This window comes from Hypanus sabinus, chromosome 4 (assembly GCF_030144855.1).
Source record: "Hypanus sabinus isolate sHypSab1 chromosome 4, sHypSab1.hap1, whole genome shotgun sequence".
NCBI lineage: Eukaryota > Metazoa > Chordata > Chondrichthyes > Myliobatiformes > Dasyatidae > Hypanus > Hypanus sabinus.
The window spans coordinates 100,736,858-100,749,115 of record NC_082709.1 but is presented as its reverse complement, the minus strand read 5'-3'; the positions used below and the strand labels follow the sequence as shown (position 1 = coordinate 100,749,115).

The window sequence follows — 12,258 nt, the reverse complement described above, 5'->3', positions numbered from 1 at the left end:
AATATATTGTTCAGTAGCATCAAGACATCTTTATTAACTGTACGGACCTTGGAAGCGGTAACCGGCTGAAATGCAAATATTTAATCGTGTCTATCGAGCTGTACTGCACAGGATCCCCTTCAAAACGCACCGCGATCCATCCCGTACTGACCCACATATCCATCTGGGATGTCCTCCTATCCTCGTGCTGTGCCCTCTGGTCACCAGCTCTCGGAAACATCCTCCCTACATCCACTCTCAATATTCAATAGGTTTCAATGAGAATCCCTCCTCTAAACTCCAGCAAGTACAGGCCCAGGGGCATCAAACGCTCCTCATACATTAACCCTTTCATTTCTGGGATCATTCTCGTGAACTTCCTCTGGGCCCTTTCCAACGTCAGTACATACTTTCTTAGATAATGGGCTCAACGCTGCTTACAATACTCCATGTGTGGTCTGACCAAAGTCTCACCATGATACCGTTGCATGTTCTAGTCCTCTCAAAATGAATGCTAACATTTTATTTGCTTTCCTTACCACCTGCAAGTTAACTTTTAGGGTATCTTGAACAAGATCTCTCAAGTCCCTTTGCATCTCTGATTTCTGAATTTGTTCCATTTAGAAAATAGTCTGCCCCTGCATTTTTCTTCATATTTTCCACAAACTTGCCCACAAAGTCATCAATTCTGTCATCCAAGTCATTGACATATAACATTAAAAGAAGCGGTCCCAAGACCAACACGCTGAACACCACTAGTCACTGGTGGGCAACGAGAAAAGGCTCTCTATTCTCACTCTTTAACATGGATAGTGCATTAGAATGAGGAAATTACGAACTGTCTGGACTGCAGAGAAAAGAGCCAGTATGAGATGCAAGGGTGCAGAATAACCGACTGAAATGTAGCAATGGAATCATCAAGGTCACACAAAGACAATCCAAGCACTACATTCGTTCTTAGAGGGGAAATATTGAAAAGCAGAGAGTTTCCCAATCACCACTGCAAGTCTTACACAGTCCTGTTCATACAGTAAAAAAAAGTAAAACCTCACCAAAAATAAAGCAAAAGATTATGCTCTAAGAGAGTGTGCATGTGAGGAAAAGGGAAGATAGAGAGCTGATCCAATAGAGACCATGAAGATAATGAAAATGTTTAACCGAGATATTGTTCAAAATTAAAGGTACCAAATCATGACAGATAGTTCAAGAGAAAATGTTTCATTCAGAGTGACAAGAATATGAAAGAGATTCCCATGAGTTTGTGGCAAATACCATCAATGTGTCAACTGGGTGTAAGATGATAGGGGAGCTGAAATGATGAGGGGGAGAGTTAAACTTATCAAAAGACCAGTATGGACTAATTAGACTTCCAGTGCTGTAGACTAGATATTAAAGTTATCACATGATAAAGTTATCAACATGCAGCAGGTTATGGCATGTCAAATGAATTATATATTGAAATAGTGTGACATTCACCACATTTTACAGATTCACCACAGAAAGCATCCTATCCTGATACAACACAGCTCAAAATGGCAACTGCTCTGCCCAAGATAGCATCAAATTGTAGTTTGTCAGGACACTCTCAATGGTGCTTCCGTAAAATTCAGTTAAGATGGGGGGGGGGTGGTAGGAGGGAGCTTTGCTTTCCTCAATCTTCTTGGGAAGTAGAGGTGCTTCTGTGCCTTCTTGTTCAGGGAGGTGATACTGAGTTACAGAGGTAGGTGCTGAGCTATGAGGCCGGTTTCTGAGCTATGATGCTGTAATATGTACAGCTACCTTTTCAATAGACCATGAAGTGAAATGTTTCTATGCACTCCCAAACTACACTGAACTGCCCAGTCACTGGAATGTGTACACTTCCACTGACCTCAGCCAACTTGGTCTCAAACTCCATCACGGCCTCCATGTCATCCTTTGCGGTGGTGGTGTTTGCCCCCAGGAGAATAGGCACATCGATCATCAGCTGCAGTAGGGCATGGCGAATCTGAAGGAGAAGCAAAGAGGAGCAATTAGACAGTCCCATGGCTGACATCATTCCAGCAGCTTCATTTCTAACCTTGTTTCCAGTTCTGAAACATTAAGTCTGCTTCTAGCTCCATAAATACTGTCTGAACCACTGCCTGTTCCATTGCTTTTTCACTCAATTTTCCAGAATCTGTAGAATTTTGTTTTTTTTTAAAATTCCAGAACTGCTGTGTGCCATGGATCAGGAAGATGCTGGCTTGACCCTGGCTCTGTTTTAATTGGGTCCACATCAGCCCTACAGGTTAGGGATTGCAAAGATATCCACTACTGTTAGCATGACGCCTCCTCTAATAATTTTGCAACTTCCTCCAGGTCTAGACTCCTTTGAGCTCTTTTCATTCCTCTTGTGCTATCGCAAAGGTCTAAGCTCTCTTTTAAATCTTTGCACCTACCAAGCTATTAACCAGCAGTCCTAATATTACCCGCAAAACACTTTGCAGCACGTTATTACATTAAAGGCTGTTTATAAATGCAGACGGTTGTAATTGAAATGGAATTGTTATGGTCATACAGTGTGAAAACAGACCATTCACCTCAACTTACCCATGCCAGCCAAGTGCCTCGCTGAGCTAGCCCCATTTATCCACATTGGAAACATATCCTTCTAAATTTTTTCCATCCATGTAACTAAATGTCTTTAAAATGTTGTAATTGTGTATGCCTCTTTCACCTCCTCCAGCAGTTCATTCCATATACTCACTAACCTCTTCGAAAAGAGCGCCTGTTCAAATCCTCCCCTGTTACATTAAACCTGTGCCCCCTAGCTTTAGACTCTCCCACCCTGGGACCATCATGTCTCTCATTCACCCCCTCCGGCTCCTTCAGCGAAGAGTAGACAGTCCAACTGCAACCCTCCCACCCCACCAACATCCTTGTAAATCTTTTTTACACCCTTTCCAATGCAAACACATTGGATAAACCAGGAGGTACATCATCTGCTGAAGGCTAGATCTGTGGCATTCAAGTCTCGTGACCCAGGCCTGTACCAGGAAAACAGGTATGATTTGCACAGGGCTACTTCAAGGGCAAAGAGACTATTTCAAACAAGGTTGGAAGCAACATCAGATTCATGGCAACTCTGTCAGGGTCTGCAAGACATTACTTCCTACAAAAGTGAAACCCAGTAGCATGAATACATTGGGATGGATAAGTCCCCGGGGCCTGACGGAATATTCCCCAGGCTGCTCCATGAGGCAAGGGAAGAGATTGCTGAGCCTCTGGCTAGGATCTTTATGTCCTCATTGTCCACGGGAATGGTACTGGAGGATTGGAGGGAGACGAATGTTGTCCTCTTGTTCAAAAAAGGTAGTAGGGATAGTCCGGGTAATTATAGACCAGTGAGCCTTACGTCTGTGGTGGGAAGGCGGTTGGAAAAGATTCTCAGAGATAGAATTTATGGGCATTTAGAGAATCATGGTCTGATCAGGGACAGTCAGCATGACTTTGTGAAGGGCAGATCATGTCTAACAAGCCTGAAAGAGTTCTTCGAGGAGGTGAACAAGCATATAGATGAGGATAGTGCAGTGGATGTGATCTACATGGATTTTAGTAAGGCATTTGACAAGGTTCCTCATGGTAGGCTTATTCAGAAAGTCAGAAGGCATGGGATCCAGGGAAGTTTGGCGAAGTAGATTCAGAATTGGCTTGTCTGCAGAAGGCAGAGGGTCATGGTGGAAGGAGTACATTCAGATTGGAGGGTTGTGACTAGTGGTGTCGCACAAGGATCTGTTCTGGGACCTCTACTTTTTGTGGTTTTTATTAACGACCTGGATTTGGGGTAGAAGGGTGGGTTGGCAAGTTTGCAGACAACACAAAGGTTGGTGGTGTTGTAGATAGTGTAGAGGATTGTCGAAGATTGCAGAGAGACATTGATAGGATGCAGAAGTGGGCTGAGAAGTGGCAGATGGAGTTCAACCCGGAGAAGTGTGAGGTGGTACACTTTGGAAGGACAAACTCCAAGACAGAATACAAAGTAAATGGAAGGATACTTGGTAGTGTGGAGGAGCAAAGGGTTCTGGGGGTACTTGTCCACAGATCCCTGAAAGTTGCCTCACAGGTAAATAGGGTAGTTAAGAAAGCTTATGGAATGTTAGCTTTCATAAGTTGAGGGATGGAGCTTAAGAGTCACAGGGTAATGATGCAGCTCTATAAAACTCTAGTTAGGCCACACTTGGAGTACTGTGTCCAGTTCTGGTCACCTCACTATAGGAAGGATGTGGAAGCATTGGAAAGGGTACAGAGGAGATTTACCAGGATGCTGCCTGGTTTAGAGAGTATGGATTATGATCAGAGATTAAGGGAGCTAGGGCTTTACTCTTTGGAGAGAAGGAGGATGAGAGGAGACACGATGGAGGTGTACAAGATATTAAGAGGAATAGACAGAGTGGACAGCCAGCACCTCTTCCCCAGGGCACCACTGCTCAGTACAAGAGGACATGGCTTTAAGGTAAGGGGAGGGAAGTTCAAGGGGGATATTAGCGGAAGGTTTTTCACTCAGAGAGTGGTTGGTGCGTGGAATCCATTGCCTGAGTCAGTGGCGGAGGCAGATACACTAGTGAAATTTAAGAGACTACTAGACAGGTATATGGAGGAATTTAAGGTGGGGGGGGGGGGTTATGTGGGAGGCAGGGTTTGAGAGTCGGCACAACATTGTGGGCCAAAGGGCCTGTAATGTGCTGTACTATTCTATGTTCTATGAATGGCAGCAATCCTTCACTGCCAGATGAATTCAATACCTTCTATGCACACTTTGAAAGGGAGAACACAACTACAGCTGCTGCACCTGATGCCACTGTGATCTTCGTCTCAGTGGCCGATGTTAGGCTGTCTTTAAAGAGAGTGAACCCTCACAAGGCAGAGGGTCCCGATGGAGTACCTGGTAAGGCTCTGAAAACCTGTGCCAACCAACTGGCAGAAGTATTCAAGGATATTTTCAACTTTTCACTGTTATGGGTGGAAGTTCCCACTTGCTTCAAAAAGGCAACAATTATACCATTGCCTAAGAAAAATAATATGGGCTGCCTTAATGACTATTGGCCAGTAGCACTCACATCGACAGTGATGAAATGCTTTAAGAAGTTGGTCATGACTAGACTGAATTCTTGCTTCAGCAAGGACCTGGACCCATTGCAATTTGCCTATTGCCACAATAGGTCAACAGCAGACACAATCTCAGTGGCTTTCCACACAGCTTTAGACCACTTAGACAACACAAACACCTATGTCAGGATGCTGTTCATCGACTATAGCTCAGCATTTAATACCATCATTCCCACAATCCTATTGAGAAGTTACAGAACCTGGGCCTCTGTACCTCCCTCTGCAATTGGATCCTTGACTTCCTAACTGGAAGACCACAATCTGTGGGGATTGGTGATAACATATCCTCCTCACTGACAATCAACACTGGTGCACCTCAGGGGTGTGTGCTTAGCCCACTGCTCTACTCTCTATATACACATGACTGTGTGGCTAGGCATAGCTCAAATACCATTTATAAATTTGCTGACAATACAACCATTATTGGTAGAATCTCAGGTGGTGACGAGAGGGCGCACAAGAGTAAGATATAACAACTAGTGGAATGGTGCTGCAGCAACAACCTGGCATTCAACGTCAGTAAGAAGAAAGAGTTGATTGTGGACTTCAGGAAGGGTAAGACAAAGGAACACATCCCAATCCTCATAGAGGGATCAGAAGTGGAGAGAGTGAGCAGCTTCAAGTTCCTGGGTGTCAGGATATCTGAGGATCTAACCTGGTCCCAGCATATTGATATAGTTATAAAGAAGGCAAGACAGCAGCTATAATTTATTAGGAATTTGAAGCGATTTGGCATGTCAACAAATACACTCAAAAACTTCTATAGTTGTACCGTGGAGAGCATTCTGACAGGCTGCATCACTATCTGGTATGGAGGGGCTACTGCACAGGACCGAAAGAAGCTGCAGAACGTTGTGAATCTAGTCAGCTCCATCTTGGGTACTAGCCTACAAAGTACCCAGGACATCTTGAGGGAGCAGTGTCTCAAAAAGGCAGCGTCCATTATTAAGGACCTCCAGTACCCAGGGCATGCCCTTTTCTCACTGTTACCATCAGGTAGGAGGCACAGAAGCCTGAAGCCACACACTCAGTGATTCAGGAACAGCTTCTTCCCCTCTGCCATCCAACTCCTAAATGGACATAAAAATCGTGAACACTACCTCACTTTTTAATATATATTTCTGTTTTTGCACAATTTTTAATGTATTAAATATACGTATACTGCAATACGTATACTTATTTTTTCTCTGCTAGATTATGTATTGCATTGAACTGCTGCTAAGTTAACAAATTTCACGTCACATGCCGGTGATAATAAACCTGATTCTGATTCCTTCTGATGAACAGGCAGTCAGAACTGCTCATAACACTTCGCAGCTTTCCAAGGACCGTGTAACATTCCATCCCAGCTTCCGTACTCAGTGCCCTGAGTGACGATGGCAAATATGCCAATCACCTTCTTCATCGCCGTCTACCTGTGTCACTTCTTCCATGGAGCATCTACTTGTACAGCTAGGTCTCTCTCTCCTACAACTTTGTTCATGGCTCTGGCATTTGTTGTGTAAATATTAACCAAAATACAAAACTTTGCACTTGCATGAGTTAAATTCCATCTGCCGTTCCACAAGATCATCAAACATAGGAGCAGTGAGGCCATTTGGCCCATCATTCCAACCTGGCTGATTTACTATCCCTCTCAATCCCATTCTCCGGCCTTCTCCCCGTACTCTTTGACACCCCGACTAATCAACAATCTATAAAACTTTTCTTTAAATGTACCCAATGACTCGGCCTCTACAGCCGTCTATGGCAATGAATTCCACAGATTCACCACCCTCCGGCTAAAGAAATTCTTCATCATCTCTGTTCTAAATGGACATGTGCCTATACTGAGGCTGTGCCCTCTGGTCCTAGACTCAATGCAGGAAACATCCTTCCCACATCTATACTACTTAGCCCAGAGCCATCCAGGCCAGTTTAGGAGCCTGCTAAAGGGAGTCCTTGATGACATTGTTGGTTTTATTGTGACAGCAATTGTACAATTACATGAAACATAGATTTACAATTACACAGCACCTTTCAGATTCTCTCCTCATCTCTAAGTACAACTAATGGTGTGCTCCTGAAGCAGCACAGAAAACACCTGCTAATTTATGCACACAAAGTAACAATGGGAATGAGCAGGTGGGTTTTAAGTAACTGCAGGAAGTATTAGAAGGGCAACCAGCATGTGTGGAGCTGAATTCAGGAAAAAGTTGAAGCTAGTACAAATTTTGAGCTGCAAGCTAATTTCATTTGCAGTGTTAGGCCCACAACCTTCCAAACCTTTCTAATCCACGTTTCTCTCCAGCTGCCTTTTGAAAGTTGTTATTGCCCCTGCTTAATCACTTCTCTGGCAGCGTGTTGCAGTCACCCAGGGGAGGAGACATCGAGGTGATATGGGAAAAGCCTCTGTAGATATACTGGAATCTGTTCTGGGCTGTTCTTAATTGCGTGCAGTGGGCCCTTGGTATCATGTGCAGTGGGCCCTTGGTACCGCGTGCAGTGGGCCCTTGGTATCATGTGCAGTGGGCCCTTGGTATCATGTGCAGTGGGCCCTTGGTATCGTGTGCAGTGGGCCCTTAGTATCATGTGCAGTGGGCCCTTGGTACCGCGTGCAGTGGGCCCTTGGTATCATGTGCAGTGGGCCCTTGGTATCGTGTGCAGTGGGCCCTTGGTACCGTGTGCAGTGGGCCCTTGGTACCGCGTGCAGTGGGCCCTTGGTACCATGTGCAGTGGGCTCTTGGTACCGTGTGCAGTGGGCCCTTAGTACCACGTGCAGTGGGCCCTTGGTACCGTGTGCAGTGGGCCCTTGGTACCGTGTGCAGTGGGCCCTTGGTACCACGTGCAGTGGGCCCTTGGTACCGTGTGCAGTGGGCCCTTAGTACCACGTGCAGTGGGCCCTTGGTACCATGTGCAGTGGGCCCTTGGTACCGTGTGCAGTGGGCCCTTGGTACCTTGAGCAGTGGGCCCTTGGTATCGTGTGCAGTGGGCCCTTAGTACGACGTGCAGTGGGCCCTTGGTATCATGTGCAGTGGGCCCTTGGTACCGTGTGCAGTGGGCCCTTGGTACCGTGTGCAGTGGGCCCTTAGTACCACGTGCAGTGGGCCCTTGGTACCGTGTGCAGTGGGCCCTTGGTATCGTGCGCAGTGGTCCCTTGGTACCGTGTGCAGTGGACTCTTGGTACCATATGCAGTGGGCCCTTAGTACCACGTGCAGTGGGCCCTTAGTACCACGTGCAGTGGGCCCTTGGTACCGTGTGCAGTGGGCCCTTAGTACCACGTGCAGTGGGCCCTTGGTACCGTGTGCAGTGGGCCCTTAGTACCACGTGCAGTGGGCCCTTTGTACCATGTGCAGTGGGCCCTTGGTATCATGTACAGTGGGCCTGTGGTACCACGTGCAGTGGGCCCTTAGTACCATGTGCAGTGGGCCCTTGGTATCATGTGCAGTGGGCCTTTGGTATCGTGTGCAGTGGGCCCTTAGTACCACGTGCTGTGGGCCCTTGGTACCGTGCACAGTGGGCCCTTGGTATCATGTGCAGTGGGCCCTTAGTACCACGTGCAGTGGGCCCTTAGTACCACGTGCAGTGGGCCCTTGGTACCGTGTGCAGTGGGCCCTTGGTATTGTGTGCAGTGGGCCCTTGGTATCATGTGCAGTGGGCCCTTAGTACCACGTGCTGTGGGCCCTTGGTACCATGTGCAGTGGGCCCTTAGTACCACGTGCTGTGGGCCCTTGGTACCGTGCACAGTGGGCCCTTGGTATCATGTGCAGTGGGCCCTTAGTACCACGTGCAGTGGGCCCTTAGTACCATGTGCAGTGGGCCCTTGGTACCGTGTGCAGTGGGCCCTTGGTATTGTGTGCAGTGGGCCCTTGGTATCATGTGCAGTGGGACCTTAGTACCACGTGCAGTGGGCCCTTGGTACCATGTGCAGTGGGCCCTTAGTACCACGTGCTGTGGGCCCTTGGTACCGTGCACAGTGGGCCCTTGGTATCATGTGCAGTGGGCCCTTAGTACCACGTGCAGTGGGCCCTTAGTACCATGTGCAGTGGGCCCTTGGTACCGTGTGCAGTGGGCCCTTGGTATTGTGTGCAGTGAGCCCTTGGTATCATGTGCAGTGGGACCTTAGTACCACGTGCAGTGGGCCCTTGGTATCATGTGCAGTGGGCCTTTGGTATCGTGTGCAGTGGGCCCTTGGTACCGTGTGCAGTGGGCCCTTGGTACAGTGTGCAGTGGGCCCTTGGTATCATGTGCAGTGGGCCCTTAGTACCACGTGCAGTGGGCCCTTGGTATCATGTGCAGTGGGCCCTTGGTATCGTGTGCAGTGGGCCCTTGGTATCATGCGCAGTGGGCCCTTGTTATTGCGTGCAGTGGGCCCGGTACCGTGTGCAGTGGGCCCTTGGTATTGCGTGCTGTGGGCCCTTGGTACCGCGTGCAGTGGGCCCTTGGTATCATGTGCAGTGGGCTCTTGGTATCGTGTGCAGTGGGCCCTTGGTATTGCGTGCAGTGGGCTGTTGGTGCCGCGTGCAGTGGGCCCTTGGTACCGCGTGCAGTGGGCCCTTGGTATCGTGTGCAGTGGGCTCTTGGTATCATGTGCAGTGGGCCCTTGGTATTGTGTGCAGTGGGCTGTTGGTGCCGCGTGCAGTGGGCCCTTGGTACCGTGTGCAGTGGGTTATTGGTACCGCGTTTTTCACCTTGGCCCTGGAGGTACATCGTTTTATTTATGTATGAATGAATGATAATTACACTTGAATTTGACATACATACCATTCTATGTACAGATAAGGTTGCTGCTCAAAATCCCCTCTCATCTTAAACCTCTGCCCTGCAGTAGGTGATTCTCTAACCCTGGGAGAAAGACTGCTTGAATTCACCCTCTCATCAATTGATTCACCTCTGTAAGAAAACCTCTTGATCCCCTATGCTCTAAGGATTAAATTCCTAGCCTGCTCTACCACTCCCTGTAACTCAGCACCTCAGGTTCTGACAACATCCTTGAACATTTTTACTACTCATTTTTCAGTCATCTATCTAATAGTCTCTGGAGCACCACTATTTTACTTATTGCACTACCTACCCCAGTAGTTACCACTCCTTCTGTAAAAACTTTCCTAAAGGGTCTCCTTTAAAGTTTCACTTTCTCAGCTTAAATGCATGTTCTCTATTATTTAACATTTGTACCCTGGGAGAAAGATTCTGTCTTCTACTATTCTGTGCTTCTTATAATCTTTTATACTTCTACCAGGCACCCTTTACCCTCAGACACTTCAGAGAAAGTACCCAAGGTTGGCCAGCTTCTCTTTATAATTCATAGCCTCTAATCTGGGCGGTATGTTGGATTGAATCTGGATGCTCGAACTCTATCATCTGCACCCTCTCCACAACCCCCTCATCCTTCCTGTAATGGGGTGAACAGAACTACGTACAATACTCCAAGCGCAGCCTAATCCAAGTTTCATATAATGGGACAATGCTCAAATTGCAGAAAATGAGTAACTGGAAATAAAAGTACGCTTGTTTTTCCTTCTTCCTTTATCATTTCACTTTGTATTCTGCGGGTCGGAGAGGCATCGTCATCCAGCACTGAAATGGGCTCGTTGCCCACCATGTGTATGCAGGCCTTCCACCACCCATTTTGACTAATTCCACTTATTCTCCCAACATTCCTGTCAATTCCCTCCCAATTCAGCCACTCACCTGTACTAAAGAGAAAGTTACAGTTGCCAATGAAATTATCATTCCAGTAATCTTCTGAAATGCATGAAGAAGCTGGAACACCCAGAGGAAACCCACACAGCCACAGGGAGAACGTGCAGACTCCACTCAGACAGCACCCTAAGCCAAGATTGAACCTTCACACGAGGGCTGTCTACCAACTGCCCCACTGTGTGCCGTCAGGAGTTTCCTATTGTAGGATCCCACTAAGGGTAGTCTCATTTCCTGGGCAAAACATGTCAGTTGTTGCCTTCTGCAAGGAGCCATCAATAACAATCAATTAGCATCATCCATCATTTATTTGTTTGGTTTTAAACTTTATTCCTATCTCTCTCTTCACTTTGAAACAGAAATTAACAGAAAATATTAAGCTTTGCACGTCACAACACAAATGTAAAAGCACTCACAGATTTTGCCCGCAAGCTGTTAGCCTGGTAGTTTTCACGTACGTTCATAAGCAAGGAGGCTTGGCCCAGCTGTGGGTAAATAATAAGACAGAGTAAAATAATTGACACTAGATCCAAAATGATGAGCAGATTATACTACAGGGGAATGAAACAAAATAATGAATGAAGCTGCTGTAACATTTCAAATGTTATGAAGTTTCATTTCCCAGGAGCCAGCTGTCAACATTTTCCATCAGAATATCACAGTTTAAGACCCATTTCAGAATAATTTTCAGGCTGTCACTCTCTTGCAATACAGGGGAATACTGGCTCTTGAATCACCTTTAAATGACAGATTCAAGGAGTATCCAGGGCAGTATTTAATCCTCAACTACATCACTAAAATACACTTGGTGGCCATTTTATTAGGGACACCTGTATATCTGCTCATTAATGCAACATTTTTATATGTTATAAGAAATAGAAAATATGAACAAAATACATTCAGTGGCCACTTTATTAGGTACACCTGCTCGTTAATGCAAATAACTAATCAGCCAATCATGTGGCAGCAACTCAATGCATGCAAGACATGGTCTAGATATTCAGCTGTTGTTCAGACCAAACACCAGAATGGGGAAGAAATGTGATCTAAGTGACTTTGACCGTGGAATGACTGTTGGTGCCAGATGGGGTGGTTTGAGTATCTTAGAAACTGCTAATCTCCTGGGATTTTCACACACAACAGTCCCAAGAGTTTACAGAGAATGGTACAAGAAACAAGAAAGACATACAGTGAGCGGATGTGAGTGGACATTGTTAATGAAGGAGGTCAGAGGAGAAGAGCCAGACTGGTTCAAACTGACAGGAAAATGAGAGCAACACAAATAAGCACACATTACACCAATGGAGTCCTTCAAGAGGACCACAACCTTGCCGGGGTTTGGAGGCTTACATGCCTGAATGACCTGGAGAGCGATGCTGGCTGGAACCAGGGCTTTGTGCTTTTGTAGGGTTACCCAGGCCAAACAGGTCAAGAGGTTTCAGCTCAGGGCTAACAACCTTGACTGCTAA

At 46.6% G+C, this 12,258-nt stretch overlaps 1 protein-coding gene across 1 annotated transcript in view; it reads right to left on the bottom strand.

Annotated features, from left to right (window-relative positions):
* LOC132392148 (phosphate-regulating neutral endopeptidase PHEX-like) overlaps positions 1–12,258 on the bottom strand; it is a 219,224-nt gene that overhangs the window by 17,552 nt on the left and 189,414 nt on the right. Inside the window, exons 2-3 of the mRNA XM_059965997.1 lie at positions 11,206–11,274; positions 1,850–1,966 (exon numbers count right to left, since the gene is read on the bottom strand). Coding sequence (XP_059821980.1) covers positions 1,850–1,966; positions 11,206–11,274 — 186 coding nt within the window. The remainder of the gene's footprint in view (positions 1–1,849; positions 1,967–11,205; positions 11,275–12,258) is intronic.